General features: G+C 32.3%; 2 protein-coding genes across 4 annotated transcripts in view; one reads left to right on the top strand and one right to left on the bottom strand.

Annotated features, from left to right (window-relative positions):
• The window catches only part of LOC105261991 (flotillin-2), a 525,605-nt gene that overhangs the window by 83,833 nt on the left and 417,418 nt on the right, over positions 1-24,354 (bottom strand). The window lies entirely within an intron of this gene.
• Positions 1,263-17,935, top strand: LOC101889707 (glucose dehydrogenase [FAD, quinone]). The gene is made up of 3 exons (XM_005185977.4): positions 1,263-1,661; positions 15,705-16,176; positions 16,239-17,935. Exons 2-3 carry the CDS (start codon positions 15,798-15,800, stop codon positions 17,735-17,737), a joined length of 1,878 nt encoding a protein of 625 aa, XP_005186034.1. The 5' UTR covers positions 1,263-1,661; positions 15,705-15,797; the 3' UTR covers positions 17,738-17,935.

Raw genomic sequence — 24,354 nt, 5'->3', positions numbered from 1 at the left:
ATTTTTTTAATAATTTCCAAAAATCGAAGAATTGAATATTCATTATTTTTAAGTCTTTTAAAAATATTTTTTAAATAAACGTGGATTATTTTATTTTTTTTTTCTGTTTTCAATATAAGGCTTACAAATATTTTTTCAATCTTAGTGATATTTTTTTGTAAATATGAATATTTTAACATTAACATTAACATTTTTTCGATTAAAGTGGATTTTTCAAAATCATTTCAAATATTGAAATATAAGATTTTTTAAAAGGTTTAAAATTATTTTTTTCAATAATCGTGATTTTTTCGTAAATATTGATAGAATATTATTTTCGATAATCGAGGATTTTTCCGCAATATCCATTGAATATTTTTTTTCGAAAATCGTGGATTTTTTGTAAATTTTCATAGAATATTTATTTTTGATAATCGTGAATTTTTTAAATTATTTTAAATAAATATTTTTTTAATAATCGGAGAAATTGATATACTATATTTATTAGCCTTTAAAAAATATATTTTTTAAATATTTGTTTAAAAATATTTAAAAAAAAAAATAAAAAAATGTTTTTAAAATAATACTTAAAAATAGCTAAAAATATTAAAAAAATATTTTTTTAAAAAATTTGTTTGTTTAAAAATATTTTTTCTTTCTTTCTTTTAAAAATATTTTTTAAATAATCGTGGATTATTTTATTTTTTTTTTTTTTTCAATATAATAGAAGGTTTACAAATATTTTTTCAATAATCTTGATTTTTTTGTAAATATTCATAGAATATTTTTTTTCGATTAAATTATTCAAAATATTGAAATATACGATTTTTTAAAAGGTTTAAATTTTTTTTAAATAATCGTAATTTTTTTTCACAAATATTCATGGAATTTTGTTTTTTTTTTTGTAAATATTGATAGAATATTTTTTCGATAATCATGGATTTTTTTTTAATTATTAAAATTATTTCTAAAAAAATATTGTTTTTCAATAATCGGAGCAAAGGAAATTCAATATTTGTTAGTCTTTAAAAAGTATTTTTTTAATATTTTATTTTATTTTTTTAATATTTTTTTTTTCAAAAATCGGAGAACTGAATTTTCAATATCTGTGAGTTTTTTAATCGTGTATTATTATTTTTTTATATTTCAATTTTTTTTTGTAATGCCATCCTATGATACGTTCCATCCCAATATCTATGTTGCGCATGCTCAGTATAAACATCTATATTTTCTTTAAAGAGAGATCTTGTAACGAAGAGAAATGAGAGAAAATTACCGGCCTCTTTGGCTTATTAGAGTTTACCACCAAATGACCATGGCTTAAAGAAGTTCAGCCCAATGGAATCAGTTAACCGAGGGAAGTCGCACAGGAAAGACGTTTAAACGCTGAAACAAAACGCAAACAAATTGTTCCCCCCACTCAGGCATTGAATACAGGCCTTTGACGGCAAAAGAAAGATACGTGAAAAAAGAAAGTGAAGCAAAGAAAAAATAGCCACAAAAATACGAAAGAAATTTATTTGTACCAAAAGAAAAAATTTGAAATTGAAATTCACAAGAAAACAAAAAATATTTTAACAGAAATTTTGAAATAATAAAAAAGCCCGAATTGAGTGATTTTCGAATAACATAATCATCGACGTTTGGGAAATTATTACAACAGTTGAAGTTCGAATTATTAAGTAAGTGTGAAAAGCAGAATGAAATGTTAAAGCCAGTGAAAGAAAAGAAAGGTGTCCAACCAAACAAAGAAGGCGAAAGAAAAGAAAAAAAAATAAACGATGAATAAAAAAGCCAAAAGAAACAAGTCATTTTGGGATTGGAAGAGCGACGTGAAAGAGCGCATGTGCAAAAGTCTATGGGTTTGGAATTAAAAAAATTAGAGATGACAAAAAAAAATCAACCTGGCTCAGACAATGAAAGGCCATAAACGTAATACCAGCTGCTGGCAATGTTACATTAAATGGCCAGCAACAACAAAAAAAAAAAGAGTTTTTAGAGGTCTTGCCTAACAATAACACAAGAAAATGGTGATAATTATTGTGGGATGATTTCTTAATGGAATGATCAAGAAAAATAACAACAACAACAAAATTAATATAAACAAGTAAAAAAACAGATAAGTTCGGCAGGGCCGAAGGAACTTGAAGAATTTCAAAAACAAAACAAAAAAAAAAAAAAAAAATCCGAAACTACCACCTAAATGAAAACAGTCATATGGGGGCTATACGAAAACTTCAACCTGCATATATAAATTTTTGTCATAGGCTGTGGTATCCATTCGAACTTCAAATACGAAATTTGAAACAAATCCGGTGAATATTGTCGCTAAAATCCTCAAAATACCGAATATCGGGAGGTACCGTTATATGGGGGCTATACGAAGACGAGGACATGCATACGAAATTTTTTGCCATAGGTTGTAGTACCCACTAGGATCTTCCAGTACGAAATTTGAAACTATTCCGCCGAATAAAGTTGCTGAAATCATTAAAATACCGAATAATGGGGGGTATCGTTATATGGAGGCTATACGAAGACGTGGACCTGTACAGACAATTTTCTGTCTCAGACTGTAGTATCCATTTTGAACTTCAAATGCCGAATATGAAACAATTCTGATGAATCATGTCGCTAAAATCATCAAAATACCGAAAATCGGGAGGTACTGTTATATGGGGCCTATATGAAGACGTGGACCTTCACAAAAAATTTTCTGTCGTAGGCTGTAGTATCCATTTCGAACTTCAAATACCAAATTTGAAACAATTCCGGTGAATAATGTGGCTAAAATCCTTAAAATACCGACTATCAGGGGGTACTGTTATAAGGGGGCTATACGAAGACGTGGACCTGCATATGAAATTTTTTGCCATAGTTTGTAGTATCCATTGCGAACTTCAAATACCAAATTTGAAACATTTCCGGTGAATAATGTCGCTAAAATCCTCAAAATACCGAATATCGGGGGTAACGTTACATGGGGGCTATACGAAGACGTGGACCTGCATATGACATTTTTTGTCATGGGCTGTAGTACCCATTACGAACTTCAAATACCAAATTTGAAACAATTCCGGTAAATAATGTGGGTAAAATCCTCAAAATACCGAATATCGGGAGGTACCGTTACATGGGGGCTATACGAAGACGTGGACCTGTACAGACAATTTTCTGTCATAGGCTGTAGTACACATTAAGCATTTCGAATACCAAATTTGAAAGAATTCCGATGAATAATGTCGCTAAAATCATGAAAATACCGAATAAGGGGGGGTGCCATTATATGGGGGCTATACGAAGACGTGGACCTGCATACGAAATTTTTTGCCATAGGTTGTAGTACCCACTAGGATGTTCCAGTACGAAATTTGAAACTATTCCCCCGAATAATGTTGCTGAAATCACCAAAATACCGAATATCGGGAGGCACCGTTATATGGGGGCTATATGAATACGTGGACCTGCATACGAAATTTTTTGTCATAGCCTGTAGTACCCATTACGAACTTCAAATACCAAATTTGAAACAATTCCGGTGAATAATGTCGCTAAAATCCTTAAAATACAGAATATTGGGGGGTATCGTTATATGGGGGCTATGCGAAGACTTGGATCTGCATTCACAATTTTTTGTTATAGGCTGTAGCATACATTACGAACTTCAAATACCAAATGTGAAACCATTCCGATGAATATTGTCGCTAAAATCATCAAAATACCGAATATCGGGAGGTACGTTATATGGGGGCTATACGAAGACGTGGACTTGTACAGAAAATTTTCTGTCTTAGACTGTAGTACCCATTACGAACTTCAAATACGAAATTTGAAACAATTCCGGTAAATAATGTCGCTAAAATCCTCAAAATAACGAATATCGGGAGGTATCGTTATATGGGGGCTATACCAAAACGTGGACCTATATGACCCATTTTCAATACCAAAAGTCCTGCAGACATAATACACATTTGAGAAAAATTTTATCAATCTACTTCAATTCTTTCGGAAGCTAGAGTGATTTCCACAGAGAGAGAGAGAGAGAGACGGATAGGCCGACAGACGAACAGACAGACGGACATGGCTAAATCGTCTTAGAATTTTACGCTGATCCAGAATATATATACTTTGTAAGGTATATAATGAATATTTCGAGGTGTTACAAATGGAATGACAAACTTAATATACCCACCATCCTATGGTGGAGGGTATAAAAAAATATTGAAGATTACAGAAATTTTGAAGATTACAGAAATCTTGAAGATTATAGAAATATTGAAAATTAGAGAAATATTAAAGATTGAAGAATATTGGGAGAGAAAAAATATTTTTTGTTTGAAGATTTCAAAAATTTAAAAAAAAATCTAAATTATTTTCATTGCCTAGTTTTTTTTTTTAATCGAAAATTAGAAAACTTCTATGTTTGGTTTGAAAAACTCTGGCAGAAAAAAAAAAACATTTGTTTTTTGAAGATTTGAAAATTATTTTACAAAAAAAAAATCTAATTTGAGTTTATTTCCTACTTTTTTTTTCTAAACCGTCATATCCATGGCTGCCTGTCTTGAAAGCAGTGAAAATGAAAGTGAATAAAAAAAAATCGTTTTTGAAAAACAAAAAAAAAAAATTTATTCAAAAACTAAATGCCAATAACCAAAAAACAATAGAAACAAATTTGCATATCACACACGCCCATTTGAATACCAGACACACAACAGCAACAACAACAAAAAATCAAAGAATTTCTTTTTTTAGAATATTTCTTTTCTGATTCATTCATCGAATAAACAACTCAACTTTCTTGCGGCTACTTTATATGGAAATTTTTGTTTTGAAATTTGTCGCGTGCCGTATACGCCCTCAAGCGGTCGAAGAGCGGGGTTAGTCATTCTTAGACTCTTTAAATTTTTTGTTGCTTTTTTGTTTTATGCCTCTTCAAAAAAATAAAGAAAGAGTGCTTTATTTAAATATCTGTGCCACTTAACGGTAATTCAATGAAAGTTATTTGATAAAAAAATGTGTGACATTGTGCGCAAGCGCATGGAGCCTTTGCACAGTGCTTAAAGTACGAGGGGTGTATCAAAAAGTTGCTTTTGGGATATAGGAAAAGTGATGACAGCAAAGTAATATTTTAACAAATATTTGGGCAAAATTTTAATTACTCAAATGTATATTATGTCTGCAGGATTTTTGATATTGAAAATGGGCCATGTAGGCCCCCACATAACCGTACCTCCCTATTTTTGGTATTTTGGTGATTTAAGCGACATTATTCACCCGAATTGTTTCAAATTTCGTATTTGAAGTTCGTAATGTATATTACAGCCCATGACAGAAGATTGTCTTTGTAAGTCTACGTCTTTGTATAGCCTCCATGAATTGGTACCTCCCTTTATTCGGTATTTTAATGATTTTAGCGACATTATTTACCAGATCTGTTTCAAATTTGGCATTTGAAGTTTGTAATGGATATTACAGCCCAAAACAGAAAATGGGCCATGTAGGTATACGTCTTCGTATAGCCCCCATATAATGGTACCTCCCGATATTCGGTATTTTGATGATTTTAGCGACATTATTCACCGGAATTGTTTAAAATTTGGTATTTGAAGTTTGTAATGAATGCTACAGCCAATGACAGAAAATTGTCTGTGCAGGTCCACGTCTTTCCATAGACCCAAATATAACGCTACCTCCCGATAGCCGGTATTTTGATGATTTAGTGACATTATTCACCGGCATTGTTTCAAATTTCGTATTTGAAGTTCGTAATAGATACTACAGCCTATGACAGAAAATTGTCTGTGTAGGTCCTCGTTTTGGTATAGTCCCCATATAACGGTACCTCCCATTATTCGGTATTTTGGTGATTTTAGCGACATTATTTACCGGAATAGTTTCAAATTTGGTATTTGAAGTTCGTAATGGATATTAAAGTCTATGACAGAAAATTGTCTGTGCAAGTCCACGCCTTCGTATAGTCCCCATATAATGGTACCTCCAGATATTCGGTATTTTCATGATTTTAGCGACATTATTCACTGTATTTACTTCAAATTTGGTATTTGAAGTTCGTAATTGATTCTGCAGCCTATGACAGAAAATTGTCTGCGCAGGTCCACATCTTCGTATAGCCTCCATATAATGGTACCTCCCGATATTCGGTATTTTGCTAATTTTATCGACATTATTTGCCAGATCTGTTTCAAATTTCGTACTTGAAGTTCGTTATGGGTACTACAGTCTATGACAGAAAATTGTCTGTGCAGGTCCACATCTTCGTATAGCCCTCATATTTCAGTACCTCGATATTTTGATGATTTTAGCGACATTATTTACCGGAATTGTTTCAAATTTGGTATTTGAAGTTCGTAATGGATACTACAGCTTGTGACAGAAAATTGTCTGTGCAGGTTTACGTCTTCGTATAACCCCCATATAACGGTATCTCCCGATATTCGGTATTTTGATGGTTTTTCACCGGAATTGTTTCAAATTTCGTATTTGAAGTTCGTAGTGGATACTACAGCCCATGACAGAAAATTGTGTGTGCAAGTCCACGTCTTTGTAAAGCCCCCATATAACGGTACCTCCCTATATTCGGTATTTTCATGATTTTTGTGATGTTATTCACCGGAATTATTTCAAATTTCGTATTTGATGTTCGTAATGGATACTACAGCCCATGACAGAAAATTGTGTGTGCAGGTCGACGTTTTCGAATATCCCCATATAACTGCACCTCCCGATTTTCGGTATTTTGATTATATTAGCGTATTCATTTACCGGAATTGTTTTAAATTTTGTATTTGAAGTTCGTAATGAATACTACAGTCTATGACAGAAAATTGTCTGTGCAGGTCCACGTCTTCGTATAGGCTCATATATCGGTACCGCCCGATATTATTCACCGGAATTGTTTCAAATTTGGTATTTGAAGTTTGTAATGGGTACTACAGCCTAAACAGAAAATTAGGCTCTTTTAAAATGGTCATAACTCCTTAAATATTGACATTTCGATGTTTGAAAAATTCCGCTTAAGTGAAAACCGTAATATGGAGGGCTATACGAAGACGTAGGCCTACATACGTTTTTTTTTTGTCATAGGCTATAGTATCCATAACGAACTTTAAACACGAAATTAGAAACAATTCCATTGAGAAATATGACTAAAATCTTCAAATTCCGAATATCGGGAGGTACTGTTATATGGACTGTATACGATATCGTGGACCTATATAATTCTCTTCCAGGTGGAAAAGTGCTCAGAAGGAACTTCTTGTGAAGATTTTGAGACAATTCCATTGAAAAGTGTTGCGACAATCATCAAAATGCCGAATATCGGGATGTACCGTTATATGAGGGATATACCAATTAGTGGACATGTAGAGAATATTTTTTACAGGGAAAAAACACAGCTGCCAAGAACCCCAAATGTAAACTTTCATCATTTTGGTTGGAAATTGTCGCAGAAACCCACAAAATACCGAAAATCGGGAGGTACCGTTATGTGGGGGCTATACCAATTAGCGGACATGTAGGGAATATTTTTTGCAGGGAGAGAACAGAGCTGCCAAGAACCTCAAATGTAAAGTTTCATCTAATTTGGTTGGAAATTGTCGCAGAAACCCTCAAAATACCGAAAATCGGAAGGTATCGTTATATGAGGGCTATGACAATTAGAGGACCTGTAGAGAATATTTTTTGCAGGGAGAGAAAAGACCCACCGAGAACCCTAATTGTCAAGTTTTTTCTATTTTGGTTTGGAAATTTTCGCAGAAACCCACAAAATAGTGAAAATCGGAGAGTTCCATTATATGAGGGTTATACCAATTAGTGGACATGTAGGGAATATTTTTTGCAGGGAGAAAACAGAGTTGCCAAGAACCTCAAATGTAAAGTTTCATCTAATTTGGTTGGAAATTGTCGCAGAAACCCACAAAATACCGAAAATCGGGAGGTATCGTTATATGGGGGCTATGCCAATTAATGGACCTGCAGAGAATATTTTTTTGCAGGGAGAAAACACAGCTGCCAAGAACCCCAAATATAAAGTTTCATCTAATTTTGTTGGAAATTGTCGTAGAAACCCACAAAATACCGAAAATCGGAAGGTATTGTTATATGGAGGCTATGCCAATTATGGGACTTGTAGAGAATATTTTTTTGCAGAGAGAAAACAGATCTGCCAAGAACCTCAAATGTAAAGTTTCATCTAATTTTGGTTTGGAAATTGTCGCAGAAACCCACAAAATAGCGAAAATCGGAAGGTAACGTTATATGGGGGATATACAAGTTTGTGGACCTTAATCGAAAATTTTTCACAAGGAGATAACAGATCTTACGTACCTGACTACTGCAGGCTTTGTCACGATGAGGAAGAGATAGAAACTGCGGAACCCTTGCTCTGTCACTGTCCTACTCTTTTTAGAGTCAGACAGAGACTCAAAGCAAACTCTGCATTTTCTGTCTTCACACTCCAATACTGAGCCATAAACCATTTTTCAGCTATCCAGAAGGCTAAAATGGCTAAAGACAACACATAATAGATTCTTCGTAGATCGTAGATCTTCTCTAACATAATCTTTATTTCTTTCATTGCACTCCATTCAGGATGATCACAATGGACCAGCAGGTTTCCGAGTGTAGCCCGTTGCTAAGCAACTGCGCATCCTCTCACCTAACCTAACCTTAGTATAGGGAACCGTCAGTCCCAGCTGCGATTTAGTTCGTCTAGCCCCTTTTTATGAGTAAATAAAAGAGCAACGTAGGAAGGAACCTAAGGAACTAGTTCCTCTTCTTTCTTTGAGAAGAGAAATAAAAGAGACGAAAGAAATTCTCAGCATTTTGTTGAGAGATTTCGAAACAAATTAGTTCAACGCAACTATTTAGTGTAAGGAACTAGTAAGGAACCTAGTTGCGATTTAGAGTAGCCTCTTTTAATGAGAAAATAAAAAATAAATATTGGAATGAACCTAAGGAACTAGTTCTTCTTGAAAAGGGAAAAATATAAGAAATTTTAAAAATTCTCTAAAGATTGTTTTTTTTTTGGAAAAATTCGTCGCGGCCAGGGCATTCTTCCTAAAAATAATTTGTCTTCTTACAAAATTTTTTCGGAATTAACAGTCATTTTATTCCCCAAAAAGTACCCCACAAGCTACATTGCCGACCGAGCTGGTTATTCAAACATGGAATCCATGAAAATCCCATTGTATCGTAACGAAACACGTGCATAAATTATCAAAGCCACTGAACTTCCCAAATTCCAAAGCTTTTTACAACTAGGAAATAAAATGTGATATCTTTCGGCTGCCACCAGTTTTCCGCCAATCTCTTTCAACTCAAAAACGGCACCAACAACAATATAATTAAAATAAATTTACATTGGCTTAGTGTTGTTGTTTGATGTGATTTGATTTCCAGTTGAACACCTTGAACTTGACTTTTCTTTGGTGAGCAGTGATCACTGAGACTGCCAGAGCCTTATGAATGCCATATACATATGGATATACATATGTACAAGACCACAGAGTGGCATATCTTAGCGGCCATGAATTTTCCACTTCAAGTTCGTGCTGGAAAAACATGGGTTTTCCTTATTCCAAAGTGGTGTCGGTGCGGGTAGATGTTTTTTTTTTTCAATACCAATGTGGAAAACCTGTTCAGGCATGTCTATTTGCTTGTATTTCCCACTGGCTTTTAACGAATTTTCTAGTAGCCGCTAACTGTAATGGCATCGGCATTAGCGGTATATCAATTTTATTGCAGGTGCTGGTGTTGTTTTTGTTAGTCTCACGTTGCCTAGGCATTACAACATTTACGAAGCAGAACTTGTTTTTCCTTTGATGTTTTCCCAGATTCCAGTAAATTCCAAAGGCATTCCAATGTTGATTTAGTTATTGAGTCGAGATCACAATGTCAGCTGTACGTTATGTATGTTACGATCATTAACGTTACGTTACGTTACGTAAATGAGTAATTGAGCAAAAAACATATATTTAATGAATATTTGTTTACAAATGACTCTTATGATAAACAGTCATGACATGCCAGGCATGCGAGAAAATAAATTAGGGTGGAAATACATAAAGGTCATATTTGGCTGGCTTAAGTCATCGACAGGCTTCTTCGTAGATGAAAAAATGAGTTTTAGGTTGACTTAGTTTGATTTTGGCCCTATGCTCCTTTGTTAATTTCCGAAGAAGCCATTGGATGACTTAAACCAGGCAGATAAGCGCTTTATGTATTCCCACCTTTATTATTATTAGACTGGCGTCAGGGGTAATATTGGAGAATTCATTATGAGTTGATAAATGATTTTTTAAATAACGGTTACGTTACGTGAAGAGTGTTGTATTTTTGTTCCAAAAAAATTTTAACAATTTGCGGTCATTATTTATTTTAAAAATTGGTACTGGAAATATTTTTACTTCAAAAAAAAAAAAAAAAAAAAAAAAAAAAAAAAAAAACTGTAGCCTCCGCCACTTGGAACGAATTTGGCAATTTTCAAAAAAAAAAAAAAAAAAAAAAAAAATAGAATCCGTTAACAAATCTTAAAAATATCGAATGTAGCCCTTATGTTAGGGTCTATATGACGACGTGGACCTGCATAGGCCACTTTTGTCATAAGCCAAAATTCAAATACGAAACTTGGAACATTTCCGGTGAATAATGTCGCTAAAATCATCAAAATGCCGAATATCGTTATATGGGGGCTATACGAAGACGAGGACCTGCACAGACAATTTTTTGTCTTAGGCTGTAGTTTCCATTACGAACTTCAAATACCAAATTTGAAACATTTCCGGTGAATAATCTCTCAAAAATTATCGAAATACCGAATATCGAGGGGTAACGTTATATGGAGGCTATACGAAGACGTGGACCTGCACAGACAATTTTCTGTCTTAGGCTGTAGTTTCCATTACGAACTTCAACTACCAAATTTGAAACATTTCCGGTGAATAATGACGCTAAAATCATCAAAATGCCGAATATCGGGAGATACCCTAATATGGGGGCTATACGAAGACATGGACCTGCTCATACAATTTTCTGTCTTAGGCTGTATCATCCATTACGAACATCAAATACCAAATGTGAAACTATTCCGGTGAATAATGACGCTAAAATCATCAAAATACCGAATATCGGGGGGTACCTTTATATGGGGGCTATACGAAGAAAAAGACCTGAATGGACAATTTCCGCCATAGGTTGTAGTACCCACTACGAACTTCATATACCAAATTTGAAAGAATTCCGGTTAATAATGTCGCAATAATTAACAAAGAACCGAATATTTGGAGGTACCGTTATATGGGGGCTATATAAAGGCGAGGACCTGCACAGACAATTACCTGCCTTAGGCTGTAGTTTCCATTAAGAACTTCAAATACCAAATTTGAAACAATTCCGTCGAATAATGTCGCTTAAATCACCAAAATACTGAATAATGGGAGATACCGTTATATGGGGGCTATGCAGAGACGGACACCTGCGTACGCAGTTTTCTGTCATAGGCTATAGTTTCCATTACGAACTTCCAATACCACATTTGAAACAATTCCGGTGAATACTCTCGTTAAAATCATCGAAATTCCCTAATATAGGGAGGTACAGTTATATGGGGGCTATACCTAAACGTAGAGCTATATAGCCCATTTTCAATACCAAAAGTCCTGCAGACATAACATACATTTGAGTAAAATTTTATCAACCTACAACAATTTGTTCGGATGCTAGAGGGATTTCCACATACGGACGGTAATCGTTAAATCGACTTAGAATTTTATGCTGATCAAGAATATATATAGTTTGAGGGGTCCAAAATATATATTTCGAGGTATTACAAACGAAATGACAAACCTAATATACCCTCCATCCTATGGAGAAGGGTATAAAAAGTGATTAATCAATTATTCAAAAGTCGAACTACGCATCCCTAGTATCAGTCATGGGAGTTTTAAGGGTTAAAAAGAATAAGAGCTGTGAGTCATTTTAAGCGTTAAATATTGCCGATAAAACATATTATTTATCACAGAGAGACGTTCAGTATCGATAAATTCGCCTCCTTTTGATTTTCGTTTCTTCGGTTAAATTTGGCTGGTTAAATGACTCAATGCCTTTATTCTGTTCAGAAACTTTGCCCTCTGAAAAGTCTTTTTTTTCGTTCTATCAAAAAGTCGACCTACAAATCCCTGTTATCAGCTACCATACAGCTGTTGACTTTTGAAATAATTTTCAAAGCTGTCAAATTTTGGATAAATAGTGGCTTAAATATTTTCTTATTGAAAAAGCCATACTCACTTCTTTAATTGTCAGAGGAGCAACCATGCGTTCGATAGACATGCGAAAATAATTTAGCGTAACTAAACCGTGTCTACACCTTACGTGATATATTAACGCTTTTAAATGACAAAAAAAAAAAAAAAAAAAAAAAAAAATAAAAAAAGACATAACCTATTATTTACAGTTGAACAAGGCGTGGGTGAGATTTTAAATACGGAACCCAAAACATTGTCGGCTACAAATCAATAACAAAAAAAAAAAAAAAAAGTTGTTACCGAAATGCATCAATTTAAAGGTTTATTAATGTATGCTATCATTCCATAATGAATGACAACTTTAGATGCAGTTACATTATTATGGCGAGTTTACATAGAGTCTACCTTGGAATTGTGCAGGAAAGCTATTTTCAATAACTTTCTATATAAAAAACTTTAATATCGATAACTCTTCGATAGACAAAAGTTATTATCGATAACTTTCCTATAAGGAAAATTTATTATCTATACATTTTTCATACAGAAAAGTTATTATCGATAACTTTCCTATAAAGAAAATTTGTTATAGATAACTTATCCATACAGAAAAGTCATTATCGACAACTTTTCTATACAGAAAAGTTATAATCGATAACTTTTCTATACAGAAAAGTTATTATCGATAACTTTTCTATGCAGAAAAGTTATTATCGATAACTTTTCTATGCAGAAAAGTTATTATCGATAACTTTTCTATTCAGAAAAGTTATTATCGATAACTTTTCTCTACAGAAAAGTTATTATCGATAACTTTTCTCTACAGAAAAGTTATTATCGATAACTTTTCTCTACAGAAAAGTTATTATCGATAACTTTTCTCTACAGAAAAGTTATTATCGATGACTTTTCTCTACAGAAAAGTTATTATCGATAACTTGTCTCTACAGAAAAATTATTATCGATAACTTGTCTCTACAGAAAAATTATTATCGATAACTTTTCTCTACAGAAAAATTATTATCGATAACTTTTCTCTACAGAAAAATTTTTATCGATAACTTTTCTCTACAGAAAAATTATTATCGATAACTTTTCTCTACAGAAAAATTATTAACGATAACTTTTCTCTACAGAAAAATTATTATCGATAACTTTTCTCTACAGAAAAATTATTATCGATAACTTTTCTCTACAGAAAAATTACTATCGATAACTTTTCTCTACAGAAAAATTATTATCGATAACTTTTCTCTACAGAAAAATTATTATCGATAACTTTTCTCTACAGAAAAATTATTATCGATAACTTTTCTCTACAGAAAAATTATTATCCATAACGTTTCCATACAGAAAAGTTATTATCGATAACTTTTCTATACAGAAAAGTTATTATCGATAACTTTTCTATACAGAAAAGCTATTATCGATAACTTTTCTATACAGAAAATTTATTATCGATAACTTTTCTATACAGAAAATTTATTATCGATAACTTTTCTATATAGAAAAGTTATTACCGATAACTTTTCTATATAGAAAAGTTATTATCGATACACTTTTTCTACAAGAAAGTTATTTTCGATAAATTTTCAATACAGAAATGTTATTATCATTAAGTTTTCTATACAGAAAAGCCATTATCGATAACTTTTCTATACAGAAAATTTATTATCGATAACTTTTCTATACAGAAAATTTATTATCGATAACTTTTCTATACAGAAATGTGATTATCGGCAACTTTTCTATACAATATGATACCATGGAACGCTTTTTGTTGCTGTATAAAAATTCCTTTTTTGCTTCATATTATTTATTCACAAAATAACTTCTTGGTTTTAGTTTGTATAATAGAAACGTGATTAAATAGTAAGACGTCTGTAACGTTTACATTGCAACAACAACAACAACAAACCACCCACCATTATTTAATTTTAGTGACAAAGAAAAGTGTCCCTGGAATATTAATTAGAAAATCTGGACAATGCACGTAGCCGAACACTTGTAGTTTGCCAAGCCTATGTTACCGTTTAGATGAACACGCTGAATTTCGTATTTCGACTACTTGCATGGTCTCGATGACACAATTTCAGCTGAGGTTTATGGGTAACGTGATTGTTCAAAGGTTTGGTGGCGACCGAAATGAGGGTGATTGAATAAAAGTAACAAGTTTGACTTTTGGCACTTAAAAATTCCGGATATATTGCTTAACAATAGCGCACAATAATGCAACTGACTTGCTGTGATAAGGATGAGCCGGGAATAATAAATCGGTTGGGTAAAAGAGGTCAGACTTTTTATTGATTTTTTTATGGGAACATCAGGTGTGGTTATGTTTATTTTTATTTTGGGATTTTTTTGGAGTCGCACTTATTATGAAATTTTGAATTGAAAATAATAATTTACATTTGCTGGACACATATTTTTTTAAAGTTATCAAAAAGAGTTTTTCTGTTTTAAAAAATTATCGATAATACCTAATCTGTATTAAAAAACTATTGATAAAAACTTTTCTGCATAGAAAAGTTATCGATAATAACTTTTCCGTATAGAAAAGTTATCGATAATAACTTTCCTGTATAGAAAAGTTATCGATAATGACTTTTCCGTATAGAAAAGTTATCGATAATAACTTTTCTGTATGGAAAAGTTATCGATAATAACTTTTCTGTATGGAAAAGTTATCGATAATAACTTTTCTGTATGGAAAAGTTATCGATAATAACTTTTCTGTATAGAAAAGTTATCGATAATGACTTTTCCGTATAGAAAAGTTATCGATAATGACTTTTCCGTATAGAAAAGTTATCGATAATGACTTTTCCGTATAGAAAAGTTATCGATAATGACTTTTCCGTATAGAAAAGTAATCGATAATGACTTTTCCGTATAGAAAAGTTATCGATAATGACTTTTCCGTATAGAAAAGTTATCGATAATGACTTTTCCGTATAGAAAAGTTATCGATAATGACTTTTCCGTATAGAATAGTTATCGATAATAACTTTTCTGTATAGAAAAGTTATCGATAGCAACTTTTCTGTATAGAAAAGTTATCGATAATAACTTTTCTGTATAGAAACTGTTCTGTATAGAAAACTTATCGATAATAACTTTTCTGCATAGAAAAGTTATCGATAATAACTTTTCTGCATAGAAAAGTTATCGATAATAACTTTTCTGCATAGAAAAGTTATCGATAATAGCTTTTCTGCATAGAAAAGTTATCGATATTAACTTTTCTGCATAGAAAAGTTATCGATATTAACTTTTCTGCATAGAAAAGTTATCGATATTAACTTTTCTGCATAGAAAAGTTATCGATATTAACTTTTCTGCATAGAAAAGTTATCGATATTAACTTTTCTGCATAGAAAAGTTGTCGATAACAGGTTGTTTTTACAACTTTTCCGTTGATTTACTCTCTCTTATTAACAATGAATTCTCTTTCTTTCCTTTCAGCTCTCTTTGGGATATGTACTCTCAAATCAGTTAATCTCTCTGAGAGTAGTTTACAAACCCCATTCCTGAAGAGTAATTCTCCACAACAACAAAATGAGTGCAATAGCCAATACGGCGGCGGTGGTTGGTGGCGCTTTGACGGCGGCCACCAGCAATAGCTGGTTCATACCCACCCTACTGGCGGCCATAGCCTATTTCCAATATGAAGAAATTATGGATCCAGAATCTAAGCCCATAGACACGGCCGGAGATGAAATAAGGGATCATTATGATTTCATAGTGATAGGAGCGGGATCGGCTGGGGCGGTGGTGGCGAATCGTTTGACCGAGGTGGAAAATTGGAATGTGTTGCTATTGGAGGCGGGCGGTGATGAAACGGAAATATCGGATGTTCCACTGATGGCGGGATATTTGCAGCTAAGTAAAATGGATTGGAAATATAAAACGGAGCCATCGGGTACCACATGTCTGGGTATGTATGGAGAGGATATTTGGTTGGGAAAATTTTCTAATTTTTCCCCCGTTTTTTTTTAGCCATGAATGGTGGTCGCTGCAACTGGCCAAGGGGCAAGGTCCTGGGTGGTTCCAGTGTTCTGAATTATATGCTGTATCTTCGAGGCAGTAAACATGATTATGATAGCTGGGAGGCCTTGGGCAACCCTGGTTGGGGTTATCGTGATGCCTTGTATTATTTCAAGAAATCTGAGGACAATACCAATCCCTATTTGGCCAGTACCCCTTATCACTCGACGGGTGGTTATTTGACGGTGGGAGAGGCGCCCTATCACACACCCTTGGCGGCAAGTTTTGTGGAGGCTGGTGTGGAAATGGGTTATGAAAATCGTGATTTGAATGGTGAGAAACAGGCTGGCTTTATGATTGCCCAGGGTACTACCAGGCGGGGCAGTCGTTGCAGTACTGCCAAGGCCTTTTTGAGACCGGCTCGCCTAAGACCCAATTTACACATTTCCATGAACTCGCATGTCACAAGAATCATGATTGATCCTGTCAGCAAATTGGCCTTTGGTGTGGAGTTCGTAAAGGATCAAAAGCTCTATCATGTTCGGGCCAAAAAGGAGGTGATTTTGTCGGGAGGTTCGGTGAACTCGCCCCAATTGCTGATGTTATCGGGTATTGGGCCGCGCAAGGAATTGGCCAAGCATCGCATACCGGTCATCAAGGAGCTGAATGTGGGTGAGAATATGCAGGATCACATTGGCCTGGGAGGTTTGACCTTCATGGTTAACCAACCGGTGTCGATTGTGGAGAATCGATTCCACTCCATGTCCACGGTGTTGCAATATGCTGTCTTTGGTCAGGGCCCCTTGACCATTTTGGGCGGGGTGGAAGGTCTGGCCTTTGTTAATACCAAATATGCCAACACCTCTCTGGACTGGCCGGATATTGAATTTCATTTTGTCTCCGGCTCTACAAATTCCGATGGCGGCAATCAGCTGCGCAAGGCCCATGGCCTGACAGATGCCTTTTATCGTACGGTCTTTGAGAAAATCAATAATCACGATGTCTGGAGCATTATACCCATGTTGTTGAGGCCACGCAGCAAGGGTTCCATAAAACTTCGATCCGGAAATCCCTTCGATTATCCCTACATTATACCCAACTATTTGACAGATGATTTCGACACCAAAACTCTGATAGAAGGGGTGAAAATTGCCGTGGCCCTTTCGAGAACGAAGGCTATGCAGAGGTTTGGTTCCCGACTCTCGGCCATCAAGTGGCCTGGATGCCAGCACCTACAATTATTCACCGATCCTTATTGGGAGTGTATGATCCGGCATTATACAGTGACAATTTATCACCCAGTCGGCACATGTAAAATGGGTCCCTATTGGGACCCCGAAGCTGTGGTAGATCCCCAGCTGAGAGTCTATGGTATTCGTGGCCTGCGCGTCATCGATGCCAGTATCATGCCCAATTTGGTCAGTGCCAATACCAATGCTCCGGTCATTATGATTGCCGAAAAAGGCTCCGACATGATCAAGGAATTTTGGATTAAAAACACCGTGGTGTAGAGCGGGGGTGGGGGTGGAAAGGGAAGGCGAAGAAATGAGACCAGTGAATGAAATATTATTTTTAGATTTAGATTTTTAAGTTATGTGAAACCAAATGAAAAAATAAATTTAGTGTGCCTGTCATAGTTTAGAAATTTATATAAACAAATAAGAATTATTTATTTAAGCAAATTTTATTGACAAGTAAATTTAAATTTTATGATATTAAACATTAACTAAGTTAAGGCAATTAGCATTTAAACATAAGAAACACAAGTAAATTATTAAAATAAAAAAAAAATATTGAAAAAAAATTTTTTTTTTTTGATATCGACAACATTCTAAGGAGAAAATCTGAGTTATCGACAAATCTTGTAGAGAAAATCGATGACTTTTCTAAAGAAAAGTTGTGTTATCGACAATTTTTCTGGAAAAATAATGGTGTTATCGACAACTTTTCTAAAGAAAAATTGGTGTTATCGATAACTTTTCTAAAGAGAAGTTGTGTTATCGACAATTTTTCTATATAGAAATATTGTGTTATCGACAATTTTTTTAGAAATATTGTTGTTATCGACAATTTTTCTATAGAGAAAATTGTTGTTATCGACAATTTTTCTATAGAGAAAATTGTTGTTATCGACATATTTTTTCTATAGAAAATTGTTGTTATCGACATATTTTTTCTATAGAAAATTGTTGTTATCAACATATTTTTTCTATAGAAAATTGTTGTTACGGACTTATTTTTTCTATAGAAAATTGTTGTTATCGACCACTTTTCTATAAAAAAAATTGTTGTTATCGACAACTTTTCTATAGAAAATTGTTGTTATCGACAACTTATCTAGAAAAAATTGTTGTTATCGATTGGTGTTGTCGACCACTTTTCTAAAGAAATATTGGTGTTATCGACAATTTTTCTATGGAGAAAAGTTGTTGTTATCGACAATTTTTCTATATAGAAATATTGTTGTTATCGACAATTTTTCTATAGAAATATTGTTGTTATCGACAATTTTTCTATATAGAAATATTGTTGTTATCGACAATTTTTCTATATAGAAATATTGTGTTGTCGACAATTTTTCTATATAGAAATATTGTGTTATCGACAATTTTTCTATATAGAAATATTGTGTTATCGACAATTTTTCTATATAGAAATATTGTGTTATCGACAATTTTTCTGTATAGAAATATTGTGTTATCGATAATTTTTCTATATAGAAATATTGTGTTATCGATAATTTTCTATAGAAATTTTGTGTTATCGATAAATTTTTATGGAAAATTTGTGTTATCGACAATTTTTCTATATAGAAAATTGCTGTTATCGACAATTTTTCTATATAGAAACATTGTGTTATCGACAATTTTTCTATATAGAAACATTGTGTTATCGACAACTTTTCTATAGAGAAAAGTTGTGTTATCGACAACTTTTCTATAGAGAAAAGTTGTGTTATCGACAACTTTTCTATAGAGAAAAGTTGTGTTATCGACAACTTTTCTATAGAGAAAAGTTGTGTTATCGACAACTTTTCTATAGAGAAAAGTTGTGTTATCGACAACTTTTCTATAGAGAAAAGTTGTGTTATCGACAACTTTTCTATAGAGAAAAGTTGTGTTATCGACAATTTTTCTATATAGAAATATTGAGTTATCGATAATTTTTCTATATAGAAATATTGTGTTATCGACAATTTTTCTATATAGAAATATTGTTGTTATCGACAATTTTTGTATATAGAAATATTGTTGTTATCGACAATTTTTCTATCGAAATATTGTTGTTATCGACAATTTTTCTATCGAAATATTGTTGTTATCGACAATTTTTCTTTCGAAATATTGTTGTTATCGACAATTTTTCTTTCGAAATATTGTTGTTATCGACAATTTTTCTATCGAGATATTGTTGTTATCGACAATTTTTCTATCGAGATATTGTTGTTATCGACAATTTTTCTATAGAAATATTGTTGTTATCGACAATTTTTCTATAGAAATATTGTTGTTATCGACAACTTTTTTGTGTTATTGACAATTTTTCTATAGAGAAAATTGTTGTTATCGACAACTTTTCTATAGAGAAAAGTTGTGTTGTCGACAATTTTCTATAGAGAAAAGTTGTGTTGTCGACAATTTTCTATAGAGAAAAGTTGTGTTGTCGACAATTTTCTATAGAGAAAAGTTGTGTTATCGACAATTTTTCTATATAGAAATATTGAGTTATCGATAATTTTTCTATATAGAAATATTGTGTTATCGACAATTTTTCTATATAGAAATATTGTTGTTATCGACAATTTTTGTATATAGAAATATTGTTGTTATCGACAATTTTTCTATCGAAATATTGTTGTTATCGACAATTTTTCTATCGAAATATTGTTGTTATCGACAATTTTTCTTTCGAAATATTGTTGTTATCGACAATTTTTCTTTCGAAATATTGTTGTTATCGACAATTTTTCTATCGAAATATTGTTGTTATCGACAATTTTTCTATCGAGATATTGTTGTTATCGACAATTTTTCTATAGAAATATTGTTGTTATCGACAATTTTTCTATAGAAATATTGTTGTTATCGACAACTTTTTTGTGTTATTGACAATTTTTCTATAGAGAAAATTGTTGTTATCGACAACTTTTCTATAGAGAAAAGTTGTGTTGTCGACAATTTTCTATAGAGAAAAGTTGTGTTGTCGACAATTTTCTATAGAGAAAAGTTGTGTTGTCGACAACTTTTCTATAGAGAAAAGTTGTGTTGTCGACAACTTTTCTATAGAGAAAAGTTGTGTTGTCGACAACTTTTCTATAGAGAAAAGTTGTGTTGTCGACAACTTTTCTATAGAGAAAAGTTGTGTTGTCGACAACTTTTCTATAGAGAAAAGTTGTGTTGTCGACAACTTTTCTATAGAGAAAAGTTGTGTTGTCGACAACTTTTCTATAGAGAAAAGTTGTGTTGTCGACAACTTTTCTATAGAGAAAAGTTGTGTTGTCGACAACTTTTCTATAGAGAAAAGTTGTGTTGTCGACAACTTTTCTATAGAGAAAAGTTGTGTTGTCGACAATTTTTCTATATAGAAATATTGTGTTATCGACAATTTTTCTATATAGAAATATTGTTGTTATCGACAATTTTTCTATATAGAAATATTGTTGTTATCGACAATTTTTCTATATAGAAATATTGTTGTTATCGACAATTTTTCTATAGAGAAAATTGTTGTTATCGACAATTTTTCTATAGAGAAAATTGTTGTTATCGACAATTTTTCTATAGAGAAAATTGTTGTTATCGACAATTTTTCTATAGAGAAAATTGTTGTTATCGACAATTTTTCTATAGAGAAAATTGTTGTTATCGACAATTTTTCTATAGAGAAAATTGTTGTTATCGACAATTTTTCTATAGAAAATTGATGTTATCGACAACTTTTCTATCGAAAACTTGTGTTATCGACAACTTTTCTAGGGAAAAGTTTTGTTATCGACAATTTTTCTAGGGAAAAGTTGTGTTATCGACAACTTTTCTTGTGTTATCGACAACTTTCAATATTCCATGGAAAAGTTGTGTTATCAACAACTTTTCCATGGAATTTTGTTGTTATCGACAACTTTTCTATAGAAAATTGTTGTTATCGACAACTTTTCTATTGAAAATTGTTGTTATCGACAACTTTTCTATAGAAAATTGTTGTTATCGACAATTTTTCTACATAGAAAATTGTTGTTATCGACAATTTTTTTATATAGAAAATTGTTGTCATCGACAATTTTTCTATATAGAAAATTGTTGTTGTCGACAATTTTTCTATATAGAAAATTGTTGTTATCGACAATTTTTCTATATAGAAATATTGTGTTATCGACAAGTTTTTTATAGAAAATTGTTGTTATCGACAATTTTTCTATATAGAAATATTGTGTTATCGACAACTTTCCTATAGAAATATTGTGTTATCGACAATTTTCCTATAGAAATATTGTGTTATAGACAATTTTGCTATAGAAATATTGTGTTATCGATAATTTTCTATAGAAATTTTGTGTTATCGATAAATTTTCTATGGAAAATTTGTATTATCGACAATTTTTCTATATAGAAAATTGCTGTTATCGACAACTTTTCTATAGAAATATTGTTGTTATCGACAATTTTTCTATGAGAATTTTGTATTATTGACAATTTTTCTATGAAAATATTGTGTTATCGACAATTTTTCTATAGAGAAAAGTTGTGTTATCGATAAATTTTGTAAGGAAAATTTTTGTTAACGACAACTTTTCTATGTAGAAAAATTGTGTTAACGACAACTTTTCTATGTAGAAAAATTGTGTTATCGACAATTTTTCTATAGAGAAAATTGTTGTTATCGACAATTTTTCTATAGAGAAAATTGTTGTTATCGACAATTTTTCTATAGAGAAAATTGTTGTTATCGACAATTTTTCTATAGAGAAAATTGTTGTTATCGACAATTTTTCTATATAGAAATATTGTTGTTATCGACAATTTTTCTATGAGAAAATTGTTGTTATCGACAATTTTTTTATAGACAACTTGTGTTATCGACAATTTTTCTATAGAGAAAATTGTTGTTATCGACAACTTTTCTGTAGAGAAAAGTTGTGTTATCGACAATTTTTCTATGGAGAAAAGTTGTTGTTATCGACAATTTTTCAATGGAGAAAAGTTGTGTTATCGACAATTTTTCAATGGAGAAAAGTTGTGTTATCGACAATTTTTCTATAGAGAAATATTGTGTTATCGAGAATTTTTCTATGGAAAAATTGTGTTATCGACAAATTTTTCTATAGAGAAAATTGTTGTTACCGACAATTTTTCTATATAGAAATATTGTGTTATCGACAATTTTTCTATATAGAAATATTGTGTTATCGACAATTTTTCTATATAGAAATATTGTGTTATCGACAATTTTTCTATATAGAAATATTGTGTTATCGACAATTTTTCTATAGAAAATATTGTGTTATCGACATTTTTCTATGAAAATATTGTGTTATCGACACAATTTTTCTAAAGAAATATTGTTGTTATCGACAATTTTTCTATATTCGAGGAATTTCCCACGAAGTCGTGGAGGTCAATGAACTGTGGTGTGTGTGGTGTTATAAAAGCGATAGATATTTTGCCCTGGCATGCAATGTTCATCTTTTCGATTTTTTTTTAATTTAACGCCATCAAGAGATGAGCTGACACTTGTAGATAAAAACACTCAAAGATAGCACCCTGTTGAAGATAATGGCCAATTGCAGGGGAAAAATGACGGAAAATTAAGTTGCGTTGCAAAAAAAAAAAAAAAAAAAAAAATTTCCAACAACAAAATGGCAAACTTGGATTCGAATTGTAATCCTTAGGTCTTGATTCGACATATTTGTGTTCCTTGCAAGCGGACCCACCAAAAATCGTCCTGAAAATTGGGTATTTGTAAAAGCATGTAATTTTTTTTATATCCCGAATGTGGTTCAACATTACAGTCCAAAGCTTTTACAGCTTTCTGTTAAGTTACAATAATACAATGTAAAGCTTTCTGTTGTTTCAATAACAGAACGAGCAGCCTATGTTGGATGAGTTGCCTATTTCCGGAGAGAATGAACTCTGTGAACAACAATAAAAAAAAAACAAAGATAGGGCAGGAGAGATTAAAAGTTGACGCAAAAAAGGCGATCAGCCAAGCGCCAGGTGATAATGGAAAATATTTCAAATTCTAAAATTAAAAAAAAAAAAAGGCGATCAGCCAAGCGCCAGGTGATAATGGAAAATATTTCAAATTCTAAAATTAAAAAAAAAAATGATTTTTTTTTCAATTTTTTAATCTAGATTACAGACGTGTTCGAAAATTGTCTCCAGCATTTTCTTTTGCTTAGAAAATAATTTAAAATAATAAAATAATAGAAAAAAAAAAATAAAAAATAACCGCCTTCATGCGATCCCTCTATCTTTTGCAATTGCAGTTTGAACGCAGTACAAAATATCACCTCTTCGAACTTCTAATAATTTCTAACAATTTCGCTGGGGGGTCAATGAACCCCGAAGTGGCCTTGTGAAATAAAAACAATCGAAAAATTTGTTGCCAGCTTTGATTTTGCCCTACCACGACGCACTCCCCACGATTCTGATAACTTGAAAAATCTAACAGCAGCATTTCAGGATGAGTTGGCACTTATCGAGAATAACACTTACAGATAATAAAACTACTAGATGATATATAAAAATAATTAATAACCAATCGGACTAAAAAAAGTAGTCGAAAATAATAGTTGGTTGAAAAGTTATTGATGATAATCTTGAAACGAAATTGGGTCGATTCGAAAATATTCCAAAGACGTTTAGACCAACTTTTGGTGTTTTAGAAAAAAATCGATAACAATAAACGTCATGGCTTTTGTGATTTTTTGTGCCTCCCTTAAATAATACAAATCAATAACTACTTATCTCAAAAAAAAAAAAAAAAAAAAAAAAAAAAAATCCCAACCAAACTGGTTAGGTCAATGAACCGTAGAAATGTGTTATGACATAAAAGCAATAGAAATTTATTTGCACTTTTCGAGTTCGCTCTAACATGCAGTTCATATCTATTTGATTATTTTGAAAGTTTA

The sequence above is a fragment of the Musca domestica genome, unplaced genomic scaffold (genome assembly GCF_030504385.1).
Source record: "Musca domestica strain aabys unplaced genomic scaffold, Musca_domestica.polishedcontigs.V.1.1 20, whole genome shotgun sequence".
NCBI classification, from domain to species: Eukaryota; Metazoa; Arthropoda; class Insecta; order Diptera; family Muscidae; genus Musca; species Musca domestica.
The sequence above is the reverse complement of the archived record's forward strand: the minus strand, read 5'-3'. Positions and strand labels throughout refer to the sequence as shown.